General features: G+C 46.8%; 1 protein-coding gene across 1 annotated transcript in view; it reads right to left on the reverse strand.

Annotated features, from left to right (window-relative positions):
* EXTL3 (exostosin like glycosyltransferase 3) overlaps positions 1–24642 on the reverse strand; it is a 109636-nt gene that overhangs the window by 11290 nt on the left and 73704 nt on the right. Inside the window, exon 4 of the mRNA XM_059833553.1 lies at positions 20494–23118. Coding sequence (XP_059689536.1) covers positions 20494–22641 — 2148 coding nt within the window. The 5' untranslated portion in view covers positions 22642–23118. The remainder of the gene's footprint in view (positions 1–20493; positions 23119–24642) is intronic.

Genomic DNA, 24642 nt, shown 5'->3' on the forward strand with positions numbered 1-24642 from the left:
TGAAAAAGAAGGGTTATTATACCAGCAAAGTATAAAAAACAGTCCAGTCCTCTCCCTCACATGTCATTAAGTGAGATTTAGCAATTTTTCATGACTTCATCACACACTTAAAATACAGATGAATGACACCTTATTGTGCCATGTCCTCAGCCGCAGGTATCTCAAAGCACTCCTCCAGCAGTAACTAATTAATCTCCCTCCACCACGTGTGTGGCTGGGTGGAGAAAGCCAGCAGGCACTATAGTGACCACAGATCTATACGTACAGAGAAGAGGCACGTTATGTTGCCAAACTCAGGGATTTACAGGCCAGAAGAGGTCATCTTGATAATCTTGTGTGACCTCCTTACATGGTGGACCAGGAGACGTGGTGCAGCCACCTGGAAGACTCCCATCACACGGCACCGTAGAACAGCTGTGAAACAGCAACTCAGACCAAATTACAAAGCCATGAGTTCAAACTTCATGGCACCAGTTGAACTCCAAATGCTTTTCTGCAGAACCAACAGCAGACAGCTGGCAGCGTTGACAGCAGTAAGTTAAGCCAAAAGGGACTTTCAAGTCACCTACATTAACCTTCTACATGATCCAGGTCACAGGGACCTCATCTCACACCTGAGCTGCAGCCAGCAGAAGCATCTCTGCTGGAAAGACATCCTGTCTCCATTTGAAGACATCAAGAGTGGGGAAATCTACCTTTCCTTGGAGATGTTCACTCTCAAACATTAACAACTTGCTCCTTGTGAATTATCTGCCTTCAGTTCCCAAGCCACTACTTGGTGGGCCTCATCTGCCCCAGAAAAGTATTCAGGTGCCATAACCAAACCCTCTCTCTGTTCTTTTTCAAACAGATTGAGGTCTCAATCTCTCACCCAGGGCTGTTTCTCCCACCCTTCCATCATTTTAATGACTGATTTCGCCACAATCTTGTTTCTCAATGGTCTCGAGCCAAGAGCTCTTTCAAAACCCAACAAAAGATATTCCCTCAGCAAAGCTGAAACGCTGCGCTCCGGCAAAACAGAGAGTCAGCAGTTACCCTTACCCAAGGAGATTAAATTAGTGAGGAGGACATGAAATCAGCCAGCAAGCTAAAAGACAGACACAAAGGCATTTACCAAAAAGCCACCTGCCCTTACAGCAAACATTAAGGCTCTGAACACTGAGCAGAGCATCAGCGGTCGGACCTGCACGCAAACCCCAGGCCTTCCAGACTCAAAACTATCCTAGACTCTCTATGTCTGGCTGTCTTTATTTTAGGCTTTTCCTTGGGAATGATTTTTTTTTTAAAAACACTTTGGCATCAGCTAAATGGCCCCCAGCTCAAAATCATGAATCTCCTAAACAGTTTGCAAACTTCTGAGACAAACTGCAAGACCTAAGATGCCTCCGAGCGCCCGACACACCACATTAGAAGTTTCTGCTGTTTTCAGCAAATCAATTCAAGGTGATTCAGTTCCACAATGTGGGGTATTTTTTTTGACTCAGGGAGCACAAAACCCCACAACTCTATGCAAGTCCATTTGCTCCTGGTGTTGTTCATAGCTACGCTGGCCAAATGGATCTTAAAAATGTTAGACAGAACTAAAACAGAGCATAAATCCAGAGTCTGCCCAGCAATAATGCCCCTCACCAATACTTTATAGCACATTTTTATACATAAATACAAAAATGCAGTAAAATCAGTATCTTCCAGCAGTCTCCTTGCTAGCGAGGCTTTACGCTTAAGCTTTAAATTAAGTGTCACATATAATTTGACGGTGAAAACATGAAGAATGTCTATGCCCTTGGAGAAGTTTTGACAGTTCAACTTAGTGAACCGGATTGATTTCTGGGCAAAGAGCAAACTCTGCAAGAAACCGGGAACCTCATTGCTCACGTCAGGTCTTCATCAGGAAAAAAACCAGAAGGATGCCCTTAGGAGAGCTGGATAATTTGGGGAGACAAAGAACAAGCTCTCGGGAAAAGGATCCATTTCCATCATGCCCAAATATGTACCAATTTAACCCAAACGGGCTAGGGAAATATAGCACCATAGGCAGAGTGGGGATGGAGATACCACAAGCTCCCTTTCACCATGCAGTTGAGAATTACGGCACTGAAGACGCGGGAACCAAATGCATCTGCCTCTTCCACCTGAAGAGTTGACCTCGATCTACAATTCGAAGGAAAAAGCAGAGAGCTCCTGCCAACTCAGTCCTCCAGGGAGGATGCAGATTTACAACACTGTCAATCCCTTTTCTTGGCACCAACTCTAAACATTTTATTAATGAGATTCAGTGAAGCAAGTCTCCTGCTTTGCATGGGAGCACCCTAGCCAGAGGCTCGGGGGTTGTGCCGTATCGCTTGCCGCTGTCCCAAGGACTGATCCGCTGGACTGGAGCGAAGCCCTCTGCAAAACTCAGCTTAGCCTGGTGGGGACAGCACTGACCCCAGGGGTGGGATCTGCCCAGGACCTCATCGGGGGTGAAGCTCCCAACAAGGACCCTGCTGCTCCACTCCGCATGGAGGACCACGCAGGGGTTCAGATCCTCTGCATGAAGAAAAGGGCTAACGCATCTCCCAAATCATGGGTGACCAGTCTGAGCACTTGGACTTGGCTCCAGAGATGCCACCATCACCATCCCCACCCCTTGAGGAAGGCAAGATTTGCACGTTTGGCAGCTGATGATCTTATGCCATCCACATCCACATCCTTGTTTCAAGTTGAGCAGGTGGCTTCCCGTCCACCTTCATGATGGCTTTTTCCTTCCGCAGAGAGCACATGGGAAGCCAAGGCTTCTGCAGGCTGGCAGCACACGCAGCTGCTCCCGTTGGCTGACGTAGTAAGGAATGCAGTTAAAAATCAGCCAAACTAGGCTTAGTAGAAGTTAGGAAGGGCTCTGTTAGCAGACTTTGGGAGATGGCAAACTCCAGCAGAGGGGAACAATGAGCAGGTACCAAGTATCCCTGAAACTATTCTGTAATTAGGCATTTATTTTCAACTCCTAGTTTGGACAAATTCAGACATCCTCCGATTCAGAAAGTTGCCCGCATCAGCCCTTAATACCCGCAGACTACCAGATACACCAGGGTCTCTTCTCTCTATGCATCAGCATAGACATGAGTGAGTCAGAAGATTATTTACAAGACTCCTTAGAAGGAGTTATGTGTGCATGCAGATTCACATATGCATAAGCAGGATAAAACACATCTTTTTTTTAATCACGGCTGACTCCATCCCCTGCTCCCTATGCAACCGAGGTGTGAGATCAGACTGGCACTTGCTTCTCTGCAAATGCAACCAAGAGACGCAGGCGAGGAAGATGACAAGTCTGCCTGGTCCCAAGAAACAGGAGCATCCTTGAAGCTGTGTATTTTTTCGGGAGGGCAGCTGTCAGAATGGGTTTGCACTGACCAGCTGGAAATCAACAACAAGTGTGGATGTCAGATGGGGCCACATAAACATCCCTGGCCATGGCAGGAATTCTGGCGTCGGGAGAGGCTCCATATGGAAACTACACACCTGAGGTTCACTCTCTTAAAAATGACTTTGATTCTGATTTTTCTCGTGCTCCGTGTTATCTTCCCCCATTTAACATGTCAGGGAGCTGAAAAGAGAAGAGAGGCCGGTCCCGAGGCAGGCACTGCATGTGCACGTTGGCTGCATGATGAGAAGCCAAGCTCTCTGCCAAGGCAGCTACCAAGGAGAAGCCAAAGAAGCTGTTGATATTGCTACAGATGCCACCAAAAAATCTCTGCAGCCCTCTACCCGTTCCCAGCTAGGTGATGTTTGTGTGAATCGCACGGTTTTGACCAAGACCACGGTCTTTTTTTCCTTGATTTTCTCAGCATTTTATCACTACCTGCTCCTGGGCAAGCCGAGACACTCCACAAAAGCTGGCAAGATCACTGTGGCTCTCAGCCCAGACCTCAAATCTATTTGACTGCCCTTCCCAAGGACAACTACGGCGGTGCTTACTGAACACTATCAATTGCCTCCTGAAAGTCCAGCATCAAACTCCGCGGCCCCAGGGTCCTGCCCTGCCCATACAGAACTGTTTCCTCCTGCCACTCTCAACTCCCACCATGAGAAAACCCTCCCAGTTTGCAGAGGACAGCAATCACCCAATTCCTACTGGCCAGCATCCTGCTTTCCAAAGCCAAAACCACACTGAAAAGCACAGATCCAAGCCTTGAGCTCAGCCAGCAATTCTTCATTTAATAAGAAATAAAAAAATCTGGCCTCAGCCGATACAACACGATGCTCCTCTCGGCACACAGCCAGGCTGCTGGGGCTGCACGAGCAGGCAGAAGATGCTAGCACGGCCTTTCCACTGTAACCAAGCCCCCGGGATGATGCCTTTCCTCCCTGCAATCATGCTCTCATTCCCAGCCCAGACCTGAAAACTCAAGGAAATGAGTCCAGCACAACACAGGACTAACAGGGCGTTTCTGACAGTTCCTGATGAGCTGCAAATCCTGCGGGAATTGCAGCCCTGCACTTTGACACACGCATAAACGTGGTGTTAAAGCGCCTTCCAGAAATGCCGCCAGCACTGGCAGATCTTAGTAGATTGGCGTTTTGTAAAGAGATGGATGTTCTTTTGATTGTGAGCATTTATGGTAATTAATGTTTAAAAACCTTGGGATGCACAGGCAAAATCACGGATGCAGAAAGCAGCTCTTTCAAAACGCCTCTCTCAAAACCTTAAGAAGTTTGTTAAGGCAACAGTCTTCTGCCATTATCCTAGGGTTAACACGCTCAAATCCAGAAGGCATTGATAAATGGGCATGGATGTGACCACAGCTCCTACACGAGCCCCGTTACCTCTGACAAAGCTATCCTGGAAAGAGACTGCTTGGAACCACCCGCATGACTGCTCTCTCTCCATGAAACAGCCTTGCCATGCCCGGCTGGCTCCCAGCTCCGCTCCAGCTAGTCTGGATGAGGCCCAAGCCACACGGCGCTTGGCTCCGGATGGTGCTGTACCAACATCTGCTGCAGCCGGGCAAAGGGGAGAGCGGGCAGGAGAAAGGAGACGGCACTTCTCCTCCGGTTCTTGTTCCCAGACCTCTTCCACATCAGTTCTCGCCCACCCCATATGTATTCTCCAGCACCTGCTCTCTTGCTTGATTTGATGACACTTGCACCAAAAAATATCGGTCATTTATTTGAATGTCCACCCGAAACCAGCTCTTCAGAAATGCTCTTAGCAGGATGTTTCTTCAGTCATCTATTGCCTGATGAGCCATCCCTGGTTTTTACAGTGGCTTCCCCTGGCAATTCTTCACCTTCTTGTTTTCACTTTAATCTTTGCTTGTAAAGATGGATTAGAAAGTTACCATTATCCCCCTTCTCATGCATTAATTATTCTGTGCTCCTTCCCCAGCGCTTGCTCCTCACCTTCCCCCTCCTTCATGCCCTTAACCAGCCTAGCGAGGCTCAAGACTTCTGTGCTTTGCTACCTCCAATTTAAGGCATTTTCAAAATTTGAATGAAAAGGATTTATAGGCTATTTTAAGACTCATCTCCAGAGGTATGAAAACAGAGTTTCACTGGAAGGGCATTTAGCTACAAAGCTATCCAAAGGCAGCGTATACTGCATATAAATTGGCAAAACAGATGCATTTTTAAAATACGCGTAATTAAATAATGCAACATAAAACCAAGCATAAATTAACCCCCACTGAGAACAAAACCACACAGGAAGATATTAGTGGAAATTCTTTTTTTCAACTGATACTGTATCCGTGCATGTAATACGTACAAACGGTTGGGCTCTCTTTAAAACTACTCGACTGCTATCAGTGGGTTGCTCATCTCTGAGATGAGAAAACAGCTTGTGATACAAATAAAACTGATTATTTATTCATTTTCATGCGGGTGCAGCTGTCGAATCTTTCTAGAGAAACTAAAGAGGAAGAATGCTTATTTTAACATTACAGGGATCTAGATACTCACTTATTTTTATTCTCTCTGGGTGTTGCTGTTAGTGGCTGTGCAGTTAAAGATGCACGTTGAGTTGGTTGTCTGATTAGATTTATTTTACAATTATTTGTAATTATTTGGCTCCAAAGAACATCCCTGAGATAACATGCTGTCACTTGCAGTTGAGGCTTTCAAATACCTTGTCTCCCATTGCTTCATCTCACTCCTTTCCCAACTTTCTGAAACTCCGCTCTGTGCTTTACATGAAAGCTCGCAGGGAAAAACTGCTGAGCGCGAGGGGACAGAAAAGCTCACCCCCCAACCTCCATCAGCATGTCTGGGATCACGACCCAGATTTACAAATCACTGTTTCCTGTGAAACCAGAGAAAGTCATTTGAGGAGGGAAGATCTCACGCTCAGGGTTTTGATACCGATAACCCCCATTTTGGGTTTGGTGGGGTTTTATTCTGGAATGAAATTGGCAATATCCAAAGGTGTGATGTTCCGACAGATGAATGAATTGGTGGTTCTTTATTGATGAGCTCTCAAGCTGCAGCTAGACAAATGTTGCAAACCTGCTTTCGCTTGGCAAATCCTGTCTTGGTATTCAAGGCCTGAAAATTCAGATGACATTTATTCTGCCCAGCCTAGAAACAGTCCCAGAGCTCAGATCTGAAACATGCTGGGGAGACGAGGGACGGCAGCACGACTGTAGCAAGAGCACGCACGGGTTCAATGCAAGCAGGGGCATATATACACAACTATTTGTCTTCTGTAAGACAAAGTAAGGCAAATAAACTAGAAACATCCTGTCTGCAGGCTTTCTGCTGCAATTTAAAAGTGGCAGTGTTGAACTTGCCCGCTGTATGGCCCTTACCAGATGATCCTGCTGCAAGGTTTTGCTCTTGTCCTGCTGTCCACGGCTCCTGTAGGGAGACTTTGCAAGAGGCCATGTGGGACATCGCATCCAGCTTTCTGCAGGAAGGACAACAATCCTGCCACCAAGACTTCTCCAGTGACAGCACCGAAACACTCGTCCTAACAACAAAAATACGTTCTCAGAAAAACTCTTGATTTCTCAGCCTTCATTTTGCCCTTTCCATCTTCAAGCTCTTGCTTCTGAAAGTCCACCTTGACTCTGAACTTCATCCTCTGTGCCCGTTCTTCCTCTCCAAATACCCCTTGGCTGCTATAGTGGTAATTTTAATAGCAAAGAGGTTGTCAGATAAAACAGCTTGCTCTTCTAAAGCTTGGGGTAATGATACAATGCACTGTTGAAACTACTGGCACGCTCCAAGCCAATGCGGCTGCATTTTAATGAACCAGTGCCATCTATCCTTTCCTGATCTCGCAAGGCAGCTGTTAGGTTGACGGATGTTTGCTAACAACTCAAAGATCTTTGGATGGAAATAAACTGTTAGAGGGTTTTCAAAGGTCATGAAAACTGACAAATTTCACCCAACACCTGATAGCGCAGCATCAGTTGAGTGAAGTGGTGAAACAACAAGGTTGGATGCACAGGGCTGAGACCCAGGAGCTGGAGAAGCACAGCTCTGTGTCACTTAACACAGGAAAAAAATACCAGGCTTATGTCAGTCTCCCCATGTCCATCCCTGATAAATTTTATTTGCCCTATAAAATTCAATCTGAGGGGAAGCTTCTTCCCACTATGACCTCCTCATCTCTACAGCATCCCTTCTCCAGCTCTGTGTCTCCATCCAACCCGGGCGCCTGAGCTCGCCCTGGGCAAGATCCAGCAGCGTGCTCAGGGAGAGCCGAGACCTGATGAAATGGGGACACCTGCCTTGCATTTTCTGTACCAAAGGCATTTTGCTAATATTAGGTAAAACACAGAGATGCCGTTTCTAACCAGCCCTCGCTGTTGAAAAAGAGAACACGCAGAGACAGAAAGAGGGCAGGAACATCTTTTAACTCTTCACAAGGTGGAGTATTAGTGCCTGGAGCTCAGGGACGGGGGACTCCAACTGCTTGTGGGTAGCAAAAACTTTCCAGACGAGACTGGTAAATACCAACAGCTCCAGAACAGATATGCTTTACTGCCAGTGAGCCTGGGAACAGATACCACCTTTCCGCTTCAGTTTTAAGCTAACTCTGATGCCTGGGAATCAGGAGGAGTTTGGTTCTGCCAGCGGAGGAGTTGCAGACCTTCGCAGCATCCTCGTCCGTCCCCGGAGGCAGGGAGAGCCTGAAGAGCACATCGGGTTAGAAGGATCACTGCTCTGAACTAGCTTTCTCTCCTGGATCTGCTTTGGTATCGTAGGGAATCTGGCACTGCACCATGCAGGGCAGAGATGCACAAGGTGGGAGCGATACTCACAGCCAGGACAGCCGCACGCCGCTTGGGCTAATTTGTTTTCAGAGCAGCTTGTGAAATTCAGAGCAGCAGAGTACAAACGGGCCAGGAAAGAGCCCACGGCCAGGACTATCCTGTTCCTGTACTTGAACTAACCACAGAAATGCTGTGTAATACAGCCTGTACAGCCAAAGAACAAAAAGGCAACCAGCTCACAGAGGAACCAACTGGGAAAGCCTGACCTTATTTTGGCAAAAATATTCAGTGTCCCTGCCTCACTTTCCCAGCTGCGCTATGCAGGTGGAGCGCTCACCACAGATGTGTCGGGAGATGTGTCAGGCCAGGTACGATCTCAGTACGTTGTCCCCCTTGGAAGAGCCATACAAGAGCCTGGAACAGCCTTACGAGAGCCTAAGAAAGATACACAAACTGCAACGCCCTGAGCTTATTTAAAAAAACAAGCAAAACCAAAAAACTTCTGAAGTATTGAAGGCCAGATTTCTCTCAGCCTTTCACTCTTAAGACTCCACTAGCTAATTCGTGCACTTCTAATTTCATTGGAAAAGACACGTTGCTAGTCCCCTGGTCCGTGCTGAGAAGTCTGGCAGCAAACGGACTGCGAGCTCAGGGATGGATCTGAGAGGCGCTGTCACATCTCATCTGCAAGACGGAGAGCATGTAAAAGTCAGCAAGGCAGTTCAGGAGCACCCTTGAGGTATCCTCTTCTTGCCAAGCCATCAGCTGCCGTGCAATACCAGGTCATCAGCATCAATGGGAAGGAAACACAGCAACATCCATCTTAGAGATACAGAAATGCGCAACGGAGATTCAGAGCATCTCCAGTGGAAGAAGAAAGTGCTGGAAACCCAAGGGATGAGGTCCCAGGGGATTATTGGAAATACCTTCTTTCTGCTCACTAAGTGAGGCAGAGCTTATCTTTCCACACTTTGCTCTTTGGCTGATAGCCCAGCTGCTTTAATTAACAGAGACTTTCGTCCGTGCAAATACTCAGTGTTGTTGTGCAATTACTTCTTCAGCAGGTTCCTTCTCTTTCTACTCGGTATCTGTCAAGCAGGATTTCCAGTCCAGCAGTAAAAGAAAACGCCTGGCAGAGCAGGTGCGATTATTTTTAAGTTCGTTAGAATTGGTATGTCTCACCGTTTGGAATACATCACATCTAATGATGCCCGGTAATGCTGTTCAGCATTTAAAAGCCACTGTGTCCCATCCTAGAAGAGGCTTTAGCGCAGGCATTCATATCCGGGGGCTGAAGGCATCAAAATGAACATTATATCTCAACTAACGGAGGAAGGAACTGGGGTCAGACTGTTAACTTACTGAGCAGCTACTAAAAAAGTTGGTATATAAACTCGGTATGTAAGCAGAGCCAAGACAGCATCAAGTTTGCAGGTAGGTTATTTTTTGATGGGAAGAGGACAGAGGATTTGTTAATGCTTACGTGGCTGGGAGCAGCAACCATAAAGAGCACTCAGGCACGCAAACCCACTTTTGGCTTCCAGATTTATTCCAGACCAGAAGCTTTCCGGGGACCTCCAAGATAAGAAGGCCGAGATCTCACCGGGAAAGTGCTGATGGGTCTGGATGAAATCAAGACAGCTTTCTGCCAGCATGTCTGTCCTCAAATCCATTATCTAGAGATGAGAGCTCCTTTATGTAAGGTTAGAAGAAAAGAACTAGCAAACCCATACCACGATTCCCTAATCAGCATTTTATCTTTTTTTGTTCTTGTTGTTCCACGAGTACAGCTCATGGAGAAAAGCTATTTCCATCAGCAAAAGTATCAGAGAATAGGGTCAGGATATTACCCTGAATGTGGTCAGGGAAAGGCATTTTCACCAAACATGCAATCTCACCTCAGCAAGCAACAAATGCCTTCTCACTGGACATGGCAGAGCCAGTTGATGACAAACCAGGATACAAGCCCCAGATGGGTTTCTGAGGAACTTCCCTTTGCTCGTAGGCTTCAATTGCTGGATCCTAATTGCTGGGACCCTTGGCTGAAGCCTACTTCACCTGGTCCATGTCGCCCACCGTCCTCCATCCAGAGGAGCAGAAGGCAGCAGCAAGAGGAGCACCATCCCCACACTCTCCAAGCCATGGGCTTTGCGGTGGGCAACATCATGTTCTTCAAAGCTTGGCTTGCCCTGAGACTTTTACTACTTCGTGATCTATTTAAACTTCTCCCGCTAGTCAACTAAAAAGCAAAACAAAAATCAAGGGGGAACAAATGCTTCCATCAAGAGGTAGTTAATATGTTACTGACAAATACATCGTTGGGATGAATACGGACTACCATAACCACCTCCCACAATCCACGGTATGGGTTGGGAATTAAGGACCAGCATGTGTTAGAAATTACTGAGTTCACATAAATAAGGCATAATTAAAAACAATTCCTTTTATAAACTTCTGATAAAATCAACCTAATTATTACCACTGTTTTGAAACCAATTTGCTTTTTCACCTGCATTCAGAGCAAGAGGAAAATGAGCCTTATTGCCAAGAATTATCTAGCTTACAGCTGTTATATTCCCCAGAATAGTGCTTTTCTTGTTCCCTGTTAGCTCTCTTCTTCCACAGTAAAAGATGGGGCTGTCCCTTGCTCTAGAGATAAGGCAGGTTTCCACCAGCCAGGGCTCCGGGCAGCTCAGGAGATGAAAGTGATGATGAGTCCCTTCACATCGAAGTTGCAAACTGAACCTCCCTGCCCAGAGTGCTTTTAATGTTCAATATTGCGAATAAAACCCATTTCCCTTCTCTACACAAAGCTCAAAAAACTCAAGAGTACAATAGGGAAGCCTAAGAACAGCTTCGCCAAAATTCCCATCTTTCTGCTGCTAGTAAATCTGGGAATAGGTGAAAACACTTTCCACAGCATTTCTGTGAGCCTATAAGGAGACGTACAAGTGCACACTTCAGTGACCATGGCTTTCTGTTCTCTGTGCCTCAGTTTCCCTCTGGCTTACTAGCAAGATGCCCTTAGCTCATTGCTCTTTGTGCCAGTTTCAGGAGAGGGGAAATATTCCTCACCCTTCTTCACAGGGTAACGCAGATTTTCATTAATGAACTCAAGGCTTTAAATGGATGGAAGTGATGTAAAACTACTGCTTTTTCTCTAGAAATATCTGATGCTCTCTAAAATGGCATCGCCTCACTGTCATCACAAGGAAAAAAAAATAAATCCATCCTTTCTGGGTACTTGTAGCAAAATGGGACCGCAGTCAAGACAGCAGTCAAGACAACGGGAAAACAAACTGCAGCCCTTGGTTCTGAATCCAGCTACTCCATCACCTTTCTGCTTATCGATTGCTTTTCACACGAGATGAACTCCTCCTCCAGAAGCACATGAAGGAGCCAGGCGCTGCTTTTTGGAGAGGGGAGCGCTCCCTATGCACTGCACGGCAGGGAGATCCGTCATGCCTTATCGCTAACCGCAGGGTTTGATTTCAAGAAAACTGAAGAAAAAGCATCCATCAGTTAGATAAGGGAGAGCAGCATCTGCTTCCTCGCCAGATACAGGCACGTACCGTGGGGAAAAGGGGTAAGAGACTGTCCAGGAGGTGAATAATATTGTGGCTGCTGTGCTGCACCATCGCCAGCCCACTAGCAAACTCGGGAATAAGTCACCATCTTCTATTTGAGAGCTGCAATCTCTTTGCTCATCGATCCCACAGAGCTTGGGGAGGCATCTGTGAGCTACACCAGACACGTAATAACAAGCAGAGTGATTAAAACCTCTCTCTTGCTCCTCATCTCTTTTTCTAACCTTGTATCCAAGAGCTACCTTCCTCTTTACAACCTTCTCATGTCCTTCACGGTCGTCTCCTTGATGTCCCAATGCCCTGCAAGGTCCCTCCCGTTCCAGCAAACTTTAACAACACGGATTTTCTTTTGTCCCGTCTATTTAATACCCACAAGCCAAAGCCAAACTCACGACCTCGGCGACTACAGCTCGCTCCTTCTCTCCTGTGCCTTCGGGCCCATCCATTTCTTGTGGTACCACATCAATTTATAGCTACTCTGGGAGACAAGGCTGCCTTCACTTCACAAATAAAGCAACCTGTACAGAATGCACAATCAAATCATTTTGCACAGCAAAACCACTCCACCAAGACAGTTAAAAGCATGGGAAGAAAGGAAACACAGATACCCGGGCTCTGGGACCTTATCGGAAGAAGGGCGTAGCTTGAAGTGGGTATCAACACACGGTGCCATATGAACTAAGTAAGAGCTGCAATAACAGTCACAGAAAATGAAAAGAAGGTGAAAACAGAGGGGGAAAAAAGTGGAGAAAATGCATCCACATGCTCAGTGTCCCCCCCCATGCTTGTTCCACTGTATGGAAAAATTTGGGGACATTAAATACTCTGTTATTTAAACAGGCACATGCAGGCCACCATGCAAACCCTAAAAGTAGCAGGAATCCAGCCCTGGAAAAACAACGTGGTGCTTTGCTGCTGCACTGACTGCAGTGCCAAGTCCTATCGTGCTGCTTTTGTCCCCTAGCTGCCGTGCCAGCCTGTTCCAGAGGGGAGGGTGTTTTCAAGACGCACAGCTTTTCTGTTGATGGTTAAAGGCTTCAACACAGGGGGATTTGCACCCGTGACGTTTTCAAGCTTTTAAGAAAACCCATCTGATTAGAGACACTGTAGTGTACAAGGACGCTTCCCTCCCTTGTTTTTCCTTTCTGATGCCCCAAATTAACACCTTTCTTCTGGTCACCGACCCCATTAGCTACATCCTAAGCCAAGGGAATTCAGAGAGCTGAGGCTACAGTAACATTTTGCCTACGGAAAAGCTATTACAAACCAGCATATGGCACGCGAGAGAATTAAGCGCTGGTTTTAGGCAACAGCAGTGGAGTATTGCAAGGCTGTTTGAGTTAATATTCACAGTGCAAATCCCTAAGAAGTCGGCACTGCTTGTTACATTATCAGTGTACATTCATGCATCGCTGCACCTTTGCTTAGGCCCTGCAGTGACAAGCATCTGGATTTTAGCATTGCAGGTAAACTAAGCAGCAAATTTGCTCCTTCCTCTTCTGCTATACAATGGTAAAAACATATCGAGAGGGCGAAACTTGCAGGGATTTGGGAACTAATCCGCCTCTCCAGGAGCACCGTGCTCTGCAGGCAGCAGGTGGTGCTACGTACCCGACAGCAGCACACAAACATTTTCGTGCAACGTCGCCGCGCCTTATAAAATTGCTCTCATCGAGAAATCTAACTCATAAACCCGCGATACACTGCCGGTAAAGCTGGTGCACTGGATGGGGCCCATTTAACCCAGGGATGGCGCAGATCTCTTGTGTAAAGTGACTCAGTGCTAAGAAACAAGGTGATTTTTCTCAGCTGATTTTCTTGGTCACAGAAAGCATAGCCTGAATGGTTCCTTCTGGAAGCAAACCTGTAGCTCCCCATTCCCATACGCAAACCAGGACCTGAAAGTTAAGTTGGGTTCCTCCTGATTTGGTACACAAGAGTTGCAAGCTCGGGTAAGGTAGGGAAAAGCAGTAAGAGCCCCGTGTAAAGCTCTGACTCACCGAGGAGCTTCAGCAGGTGAGTTGGCCCAGCACAAGTCACGTCACCAAGGAAGGGTTAGGTACACACTTAACTACTTAGTTGAGCCAGGACCTGAGCTGGTATTTATGCAAAGCTCCCAGGAAGCAGAAGGAGCAATTGAAATGGTGGAGTGATCAGCATGGAGAGCTGTGTTCTCTGGTCCCCATGGTCCCCTCGAGGACCTCGCCCTGGATCGCACACACCACTCCAGTTTAGCTGAGTTACCGGTGACTGTGAGAGCTGTTAGTTTGCAAGGTTGGCTCCGCTCTTCTCAGAAAACCAAACATGATGTGGAAGGACAAGCAGAGAAGCTCACGCTGCCACCATGGCACGCTACACACTGATGCTGCAGTCTGATCAGGTTCTGTTCCTCCTCTTCTTAGCCAGATGCATCACTCAGGGACCCCATCATGCTCCTTAAAATGGAGATACCAAAGCACCTTCAAATATTTCTGGCAGAAAGGAGGTGCAAACCTAAGGCATCCATCCTTCAGCAGCAAGCTCCGCACAGTACGGTTGTACAGACGCTGCCCAAACAGAAGGGAAAGTTATGACGGCATTTCCCCCCAGTCTGCTCCTGATTAACAAGTGGCGTTTCAAGGGACACGTTGACCAGCCAAACAGCTCTGTAGACGCAGCAATGCTTCCGGAGTAGAAATTTTCCAAAGATTATTCCTTTTTAAACAAGCAGCTAAATTGAATGAGCTTTCTCAGCCGGCCACCAAGCCAGCAGAAAAGAACATTACGCCACTGGAACTGGCTGCAGAGATCAAAGCCAGCTACTTATTCTATAACAAAGCTGAAGGGAAGGATTAGTCACTGCCGAAAGCCACAGGAGCTGGCACTGGCAGTGAACCCAGCTAAATTGCTCAGAAATGCCTACAAGCACACACCACCTAACCCCGGAGGAAGAGGATAAAGCAAACTGCTGCAGGGCTTTTCCAGCCACGGCTCTGTCACTGAAGGACCTGCACGCATGCAGAAAAGAAGGAGGAGTTGGAAATTCAGGCTGTAATTTCTTAGAACGTGAGCACATGTTGTGAAAATACTGTTTGGGGCTGAGTAGGGTTTAGCCCCAAATGTGGGAGGCCCTTTTGCAGCTCAGCTGGGCTCACAGGCAACGTTCCACGCATGACATGGGCAGCCCATGCAAAGCCCTTGGGCTTCCAAAATAACCCAACCGAAAGCCAGTCATTACTGGGAAAGCGGGAGAGATGTTACAGTGGCTCAAACCAAGGTAAAACCACGACACAACTGGATAGTCCTGATCCAACCCACCTCCCCCAGCAACACATCCTGACTTCAGGTTGGTATAAAATCTCAGTTATCAGCTAATGAGGATAAATCTCGTTCTTCCTCTGCCTCCAACATATGCAGCCCAACCAGCTCAGATCTCAGATGAAGCGACGTTGTTTGAGAAGTCTGCAGGAGGGTCACTGAGCGGCCAGCAAACGTTTGGAAGCGATGGATTTGAGACCCGTAATGTCAGCAGCCACCCCAAGCTGCATGCAAAGGGCTCAGGACAGGGAAAAAAAAAAAGACAAGCCTTGAGAAATAAAAGCAACATTGTTTGGAAATCACTGCTCCAGGTTCAAACACCCCTGTACAGAGGTGAAGCATTTGTCCCCATGAAGCTGTTTTCCACAAACCTTTTTCTCATGTTGCTTGGACTTCGGCGGCCTTTGGCAAGCAGAGATTGCCGTGCTGGCAACACAGTACTAATCCCTCACACTATGAAAGCAGCGGTTCCTCTCGCCGGCTGGCAAAACCTTTACTTAAAAAGAGATGCTGTCTCCTTACACTACTAAGGACAGGGAAAAAAGTGTTAAAAATTTATCTTTGTCCAGTTTAAGAGCCAGACTGACCCAAAGACGCTGCAGTCCGATGGCAGCGGGTGCATACAACAGGCCGAGAATTTTTTTTTTACATGAGATTATAACCAAATCTAGGGTCTTCCTGAGCTCAGTCTTCCCTTTCCCGGTCTCCTCCCATCTCCAGGGCACAACACACAGGCTGGGAAATGCGGGCAGAGAGGAGGTAAGGGGAGGCTGCTGAGCGCAGTTTGCTTTCCTGGCTCGGACTGCAACTCCTGGGGGGCTTTAAGGAAGTTTCTGAAAGGGAAATGGATCATTGAATTGCTGCATTAGAGGATCTGTGGCTGTTTTTGAGTGCAAGCCACTCCAGAGCTTAATCACCTCGCTGCTCGGAGCTTTGTGCTTTCCCCACCGAACCGAGGGCATATGCAGCACTGGCAGCTTTCTGAAATACATATAAAATATATTAAAACAAACTGTTCAGGTAACTCTGGCTGTTCAAGCTCAACTCATTCTTTTAGGTTTTCAGGATTAAAGCCAGAGCAGAAACAGGGAAAATGAATCCCGTCCCCTTGCCCTACTCCACGTCCTGCTGAGAGCTGCATGGAAGATGGATGGTGAACCAGCTCTGGAAGATTTGAAGAGCTGCTAAAACCACGTACAGAGCTTATTAAGCATCTGGACTTGCATCTATACTGCAAGTTTGCCGACAAAAGCAGCAGCACATCAATGCCGAGCACACCGCAACGCACAGCAGGATCTGAATCTTCTTGGGTGCATCTTATTACCATTTGCGTGGGCTGGATGTGTGGTTGCCTGAGTGTTTTGTTTCATTTGTTTCCCTTCACTTTTATTCATGCGGATGAAAACGCTGTCAAGGAATCGCAAAGCAAAAAGAGGCTTCTCCTGTCATCGCCTGTATGCTATTTAGAAATCCTGAGCGCGGAGATGCTGAAAGGGGAAGCTGGAAGTCTCTATCCCAAGATTGAGCCGGATCTTCTCCTTAATGACTCCTTCTTTATTCCACCACTGGAAATCTTTCCAATAATAATGTATGTGCAGGGGCAGTGCAGGACAGCAGCCAAGCATCGCCACCTCCCTCAAACCCTAGTGCAGTCTTTCCATTTGTTCAGAGCAGAGATTTAATCCAAATTCTTTTCCCCTTTTCTTCCCCGTAAGCATGGAACTAGCAGCAGCACTCACTGGTGAGGTGCGAGCAGCACCACGCCGGGGACTTCAGCAACCGCAGCAATGCTGCGTACAGGAGGGCTCTCACCCGTGCTACAAGGGAGCGGAGCTCAACTGCTGGCAGGGATCGGTGGTCCAGGCAGTTTTTAATTCCTCGAGTATATTGAGACTTTGCCAGATACCACAGACATCTTGAAGGATGCATCAGTGCTGCGTAAATGCTGCAGGAAGGCACTCAGAAGATAAGCAGTGGTTGCAGTGTTGCTGTTGGCGCTGGTAGGGTCACGCTCTCCAGGTTCTTCTGTCTGGGGAAGTTCTCCTAATGCAGTGCTAGAGATACAAAAACTTGCTTTCTGCAAGTGTTTGTAAGCTTGCACGAACAGGACTTCTCACTTACAACCTTTGTTTTTTGCTGCAATACTATTTAACGTGAGATGGGAACAATTTTTACAGCTCAACTCCAGCACAAAGGCACTCTAATTTAGAGTGTAATCTACCTACATCTGTTCCAGGGGCAGCTTTGAATGACTACACACACAACTTTACATTGAATTATATTTGCACCTAGTCACTTCAAGCTCAGTACAGGGCCAGAATATTTTATCAGAGACTCCTGTGCAGCTAAGGAATCTTACTGATTTTTTAGTAAATTACGCCGTCACAAGAAATCTGTATCTAAGTAAAAGCTTTAAAAAAATCAAATATATTCTGTAGCCCTGTTTATCTCATTATCCGTGAAAGATTCAAAGATCCAAAACATCTTCAAGCTTTGCTCTTGATTAACTCCCAGCCCACTGGGGAAAAGAAACCACGTAACCTGCTTTGGAAGACCAAATCACAACCAAGCAGCACAGTTTGCAAACAAAGTTTCAAGGAACTGATCAACGAACTAACTACCCATGCAGTAAGGCTAAAGGGGGAAGTCCAATTCTCCTTCAGGTATTCTGCTAGCCCAAAGCCGCACAGCGAAAGCACAGACCTAAGTCCCACCAAGGCACTGCTGGCGGGACTTAGGGCTACATTATGCTTCCACGGGCTCTTTCAGCCCAGAACATGCTACACACGATGCTTCGTCTCATTAGGCTGTGATTTACTTCAATAAACTTCTGGCTTTGGGTGCTTTGATCATGGATCATGCTGGCGTACATGTGCTGCTGTTGCACTGCTCCTCGCAGTCAGCTGGTGCCTGGACCCACTTCAATCGCAACAGGGGGGGCACCCAAATCCGCCCCCATCCGCTTCTCTTCCCCCCAAGTTTCCTCTGCATAGCGCTGTGCTTTGAGACTTGAACGCAAGGCAATTCCTTGCACCCCAAAGTTACTGGTACATATTTAATACATAGAGATACAGCACTGCTTCAAGATCTGAGAGAATTGGATATTCCGCATCAAAAGACTTTTTTCCCCGTAAGGAAATCAAATTCTCAGCTCTGCAGTTTCTTTTGACATCAGCAGTCATAAAGGCTTGTGTTTCTTCCCAACCCCACGTACCCACCTGCTTCTCCCCCTGCTAGCACATCCCACGTCTCAGCCACCGAGGCTCAAACGGAGCCTCACCTCTATTCCCCAAGTTCTTCCTGCCCTTTTCCACAGTAGGCCTTAGGATTTGTTGCTGTTGGATGAAGCCCAGGTAAGTTTTTATATCATTAACACACTAAACCATCCATATAGATGAATAACACAGACTCCCAATGCGATTTAAACACCCAGTCTGGATGCGGACTTAGTAACAAATGCTTTGGTGGGACGGACGCCTGGGGGCTGCAAAGGTTTAAGCCTCCTACGAGAGATCCCAAGAGACTTGGGCTCTTTTATAAAATGGGATTTAGGAAAACGGGATGAAAGCACACCTATTATCAGACCAACACGCTCCTTCAGAAAGGACCCCGGCAGAAGCTTGATGTGCTCCAGCCGCTCCCTGGCACTTGGCCACGAGCAGTGTTACCACCCACCATCCCAAAATAGAGAGGAGACAATTTCCTCCTCTTGAACGGAGCGGTCCCGAACATCCCCCATAGCATACAAACCTCAGCGTGTGGCTCAAAGGCGACACGCAGCAACTCGTGTGTGTCAAAGTCCCCCAAAAAGCCAGTGGGCCTCCAACACAATAGATGTGCAGATGAGAACAGAGTAAAAAAAGGCATTAATGTCCATCAACAGAAACATATTTTTCTTTCACAAATAACACTCATTAGCAACTCCAAGGAGAACAATCCCCACTCTTCAGCTCTGAAGGAGTACACAGTTTTTCAGCAGACACAATGCAAAGATTTTGCAGAATTCAGGCATTCAACAGGACTAATGTGAAAGATTATTTTGCAATTATCCAAGCAATTTTCTCTCCTCATTGTCCCTGGACCATAAGGGTTTTTAAATGTGAGCAGAAGGATTTATTCATCACAATAATAATAAAACGAAATATTAAATCAATGAATCTCTTTGCATGAAGCATAAAGCTCACACTGCTATTAAGCTTAGTAGCGTCCTGTCACATAAACCACACACAGTTTGCGTACTTAAGTACCATCTCCCTCTCTTATTTTTCCCTCCCCTAATTTGTAAGGCATTATCCTTCCATTTGTCCTCTAAACACGAGCGATTCAGACAACACAGTGTTGCTTCTTGTTAGTGGCTCTATGCCCATGCTCCCTTTACGAGAGCACGTGGAGATTTATATTTAATATTGATTGTTAACAATGGCCAGTGCAGAAAGTTATGCTGGGATGACAGAGAAACCCTAAAATAAATACATACCTAAGTAATAATATAGGCAGAATTAATGCCTTAGAAGCAACAGCGCCGATATGCAAGCAAGTAGCTGGGCATGAAAAGAACATCGTTGGTTTTTGAAGGTGTCACTTATTCAGTTTGGCTGGAGCAACCCAAACATAAGCAAAACTTAATTACAACCTTTGGAGCGTGGAAGCTGCCATGGTCACATTGGCCTGGGCTTGTGTTTTCCCCTGTCTTCTTCTCTGCCATCCCTTGCAATATAAAGTGATAAATGCCTCTCAAGGCCCTTGCAGTAGGCATGGCTTCAGCTGGTCCCTCTTTTGTTTTTATAAAAGATTTATTTGGTAAAGTGCAGAAAGAGTCAGTACTTAGGTATTTATAACTGTCCTCGCAGTGTGACGCTTAAAGAGCCTAAGCGAAGATTTTCAATAAGCAAGAATCTCTAGCTTTAAGCCTCAAGATTCATATTATGCTCCATATAAGCAATTACTGTTTCCTGAGTGCTAAACACCTGGCACCTCTAAAGATCCCGTATTTTTACAATTTAGGCTCTCCTGCGTAACAGCTCCTGTATTTCATAACCCAAAGGTCACCAAACGAATTCTTTTAGGACAGCAATTCATCCTGCCTGAGTTCACACATCCGCACAGCGCAGCCATCCGCCCCTGAATATTGGCCTCCCGTCAAAGCCGGTGGAGACAAACAGGCATTTCTAGAGCATCAGCCATGGCATTCTCATGCAAACACCTAAAATGGGTCACATGAGTTATACCTGTAATCTCCCTCTTTTCCACTGACAAAGTGTCCAGATCAGGTACAGACATCTACAACCATGTAAGCTGAATGCTGTCCTAGATGACTTAAGCTGAGCTGACATGCTACAGAAGAGCTACAGCCAACTTTAATGCACAAACCTCACCAGGAAGCGAGACCATAGTAGCTACATCATTCTTACCATGATTGGGACACCAATGTCTGGCCACAAGAGATCCTCAGAGGGAAGCTTGGGAGAGTTCCACACTACCACAACTTTATTTAAGTACGGGAGACCATTGAGCCTTTCTAGGGAGTTCATCAACACTTCCTCCCGCTCGTAAGTCAACATCACTACTGTGAACTGCTCCCGGGGGACGTTGCCACCCAAAGCAGCCTGGAACTCCTTCCCAGAGCCACCTGCTCCTCCACCAATTGGTCGAAATCCAGTCCCAGACCCCAAAAATTTTGCTTCTGACGGTAAAACAGGGTCAAAGGGAGTGTAGGGGAAGAGGTGGAAAGGCCCCGGAGCAGAATTCCAATTCCTGTAGATGTCCATTGCAGTGAGGGTGAAATTGCGGAGATATTTGGGAGATGCATAGGGTGGTTCTGTTTCCACAGGCCCCAAGTCCAGGTCACCGTTGTCTGCCATATTGGGGTCTGTACCAGCAGCTTTGCCAGACCGGTGGGGAATCTCCACGGCGGTTTCTTCTCGGATAGGAGCAGCCGGGATTTGGATTCGAGTCCTTATGATAGCTAAGACTGTGCTGAACACGTTGTCAGAGGTGGAGAAGTAGGTCTCCCACAAGAAGCGGCCCTGCCTCCTCATGGCAAGGAGATCGTTGTCAGAAATGCTTCTCAGAAGAAAGTGCACTTCTGTGATACGTGGCTTTGGTATGATTAAGGCTGCCTCGTTCCACCGGATCACATCATTATAGGGTAGCTGAACTTGCTCTCCGAGAACCACCGGGATGGCTCCAACTTCCAGAGCCTCAAACAGTCTCATGGCACACCCGGCGGAGATCACTAAATGGGTGTCCCCTGGGGTGATTATCAGTGCAAAAGTAGATAGCTTCAGTAGCTCTAGTCTGTCATCCCTTTCTCCACACAGAGCCCACTCAGTGGGCAGACTCGCCTTAGGCTGGTTCTTACACGTGAACTCCACCAAAACAAAGTCCAACTTGCTGTCCTGAACAGCCTTCAAGGTGGTGATGATCCGATCGTCGTAGTCAGCTGGGGCATTGCCTTCTATCTCCTCTTCAAATGAGCGAACCTCTTGCAAGCTAGATCTCAGAGACTCGATCTTCTCCCCCTGGAAACTAAACAGATATTTACGCTTGACTGGCACCTGGGGCGGGATTTCTAGGAAGTTGGGTTCAGACATAGCATGGACCAGAGGCGACACCACAATATCAAACCCCGGTCGATACTGCACATCGTAAAAGGTGGACTGGGCAATCATGGCGCGCCCTGTGCTGATGTTGTAAATGAAGTTCTGTGTTTCCGATTTTCTTGATAAATTGATGATGAGATGGTTATGTCCATCAGTCCTCCAATACGGCAAAGAGTGCAACTGTTGCTCTAGTTCAGTAGGTTTTGGCATTACAGGCTCTTGCATTTCCCCCACTAAAATTATATACACACAAGCAATATTTGCATTTTCAGTAACATAAACATTAGTTCTGACAGTCGCCTCAAAGGCTTGTTTAATTAAAGGGTCTAAGGAACTACCGAAAGGGTAATCGTCACTGTTGTAGACATAGACTGGAAAGCCAGATGTCAATGGGCAGCGTGAGTAGTCAAAGCAGTTGTGTAGCCTGCAGTTCCGGTTGGATTTTGGCAGGGGGAAGGTTACATCGTCTTTGTCTGGCAGCAGCCGGATGGGCAAGGAAAGTTTGGGCTGGTTCTGAGCCATCAACTCTTTGTAGGAATGCTCGGTCTGGCTGATGACGTTCTTCAGCTGCAGCAGGTCCTGTTTGGCATTTTCAATGCTCTTTTTGCAGGCTTCGATCTTCAAGTTGAGCTTGGCTATCTCACTGTTGAGCTCCTGCCGTTTGGCCTCCAGCTGGAGCAGCTCCTCGCTGACCGACTCGCGGATGCGGCACAGGTCTTGCACGTGCTTTACCTCACACAGCTCGTTGCCGGTCCGAGGGCCAAAGATGCGCTTGCCAGCATCGTCCGCGTCATCGATGGTGGTTAGGTAGTAGTGGGCAATGAGGGGAAAGAAGACGAGGATAATGAAGAGGGTGAAACTAAGCCAGGTGAGCCGGATCCGACTGGACCATCTCAACACCCACGGCTGGCCTCCGTTCCCCACTCCCCCATTCCGCAACATCGTATATCCAGTCATGAGTTCAAAAGTCGCTGCGCGCCCAATCACGTTGGATCAGTAGCCATAACCAAAAGAGTTTTTATAGCGAGTCTCTCGGGAAAAAAAGTTATTGTGCCTGCTTAACGAGAAGCCAATAGAAGGGGAATTTCATCTTCTTGTCGTGCTGACGGCTTTTCTACAGTCGTTTTGCTGCAGGCACAACTTTTGATCCTGATAGATTCAATCATTGACCTTCTCACCCACCCCCAGCCCACCCCTGGTCTGCGGACAACCGTTGCTGGAAGTGTCACAGCGTTGTCATGGTGATTCAAAGTCTCAACCGGCAGAAGAAAAACACAATGGGATCAAGCCAAACTCTACCACTGCTCTCTACATCCTGCATTACCATCCAATGAATATGCAGAGGCACCAGCCATCGTGGAGAAGGAGCCAGAAGAGACTCGTACGAACATCAGTCTCTCTCATCGCTGCTGCGCGGCTGATGCGCTGCCATTCCTACAAGAGAACAATCATATATTCAGACAATGCAAACAGAACAACCTCTTAGTGACCTAAGACACTTAGTTTTTAAAAGCAACTGTCCTCTCTGCAAAAAAGCAATCTTTGTACATGTCTAACACCTCCGGGGTTAATACCAGTAAACCTGAGAAAGTGATGGGATTCATTAGATGTGGACACATGGCTTTCTCCGGGCACTCTGCTTTTCATTAGGGTTGCATGCTTCAGTGGCCAAACCAGAAAACTCACAGCCCGTGGATCTGGTTTCCTATTTCTGCCTCTGCCACTGTCTCACTGTGTAACTTTGCAGAAGCTGCTTAACATCTGCAAGCCTCTGTCTCCTCATATACAAAATGGAGATATTAACGTACACCTGCTCTCTCTACCTGCCTTTTAATGGCATGTTGTGATCCTGGGACACAGCACTGCTGTGAATTTGTACTGCATAACTGAGTGTAATCACTATTGTTCTGGTCTAGTGACTAGAGCTGATGAGGAATTTTTAGATGAAGTGTTTTGCTTTCATTTCCTGCTGGAAAATTTTGACTCATTGCAAGAGAAATTTTAAAGGGAACGTACTCGTGTTGGTTATGATTACCTCCTCTGGCTGGCTGCATACGAGAGAGAATTTCTGGTCAAAACTGGAAAAGCCTACACTGTACATCAAAGCAAAGATGCCCAGGTTAGGATCCATTGGGTACCACACCACCCAAGCGGTATCAGCTTGCTTAGACATGCCTTTTTGCTTGGAAAACTCTGCTGTGGCACTGAATGCCTACCTGGCTTGGGCATAGAAATCAAGGACATGGCAAATTCAGCTCTGAGTCTTTGGTCTATACCAAAAGATTTAAATCTAGGCCAGATGAATACACTGCCACTAGAACCTTTCCTTTCCTTTTATTAGCATCCTCCGAGGTACCCAAGTTTCTGGGATATTCTTTCATATACCGGACTTCCCGCATCACTGATGAATATGACACTGGGCTAAGTATCGACTGTTGCACAGCCTCAAGAGAAGCTTATTCATTTCCGCTTCAATTTTTAATTAGAGGGAAGTCATCTACATTGGTGATGGTCATTTTTCACTAAATCTATTTAATACTCCTCTCATCTACTCATCAAGAATTAGCAGAAAGAAGGCGAGGAAGCAAATCTCAGCTAAAACAGAGATCTGGAAACAGGCCAAAGCAAAACAAAAGTTCACCTTAAAGGAGCAGAGGGAAGTCAGGAATAATTTTCAGTATAGTACACAAGTGCACGTCAGAAAAAATAAATGGAAGATTTGATTTTAACCAGGAAAAATCATAATGAAAGGGGAAACAAGTGGAGTAATAAAGCACAATTCCTAGGCCTATTTTGTTACAAGGCCATTTGTTGTCAGTAACTTAATGGCCCGCAATTAAATGGGAATGCCCCCCAACCTGACCTGCAACTGGGAGTTGCACAGCAGTATGGACACTTCAAATTAAGGCAGATTTAAAATTCATAACATTGTCTGACAAACAGCACTGGTGTAAATCT

The sequence above is a fragment of the Gavia stellata genome, chromosome 2, assembly GCF_030936135.1.
Source record: "Gavia stellata isolate bGavSte3 chromosome 2, bGavSte3.hap2, whole genome shotgun sequence".
Taxonomy (NCBI): Eukaryota; Metazoa; Chordata; class Aves; order Gaviiformes; family Gaviidae; genus Gavia; species Gavia stellata.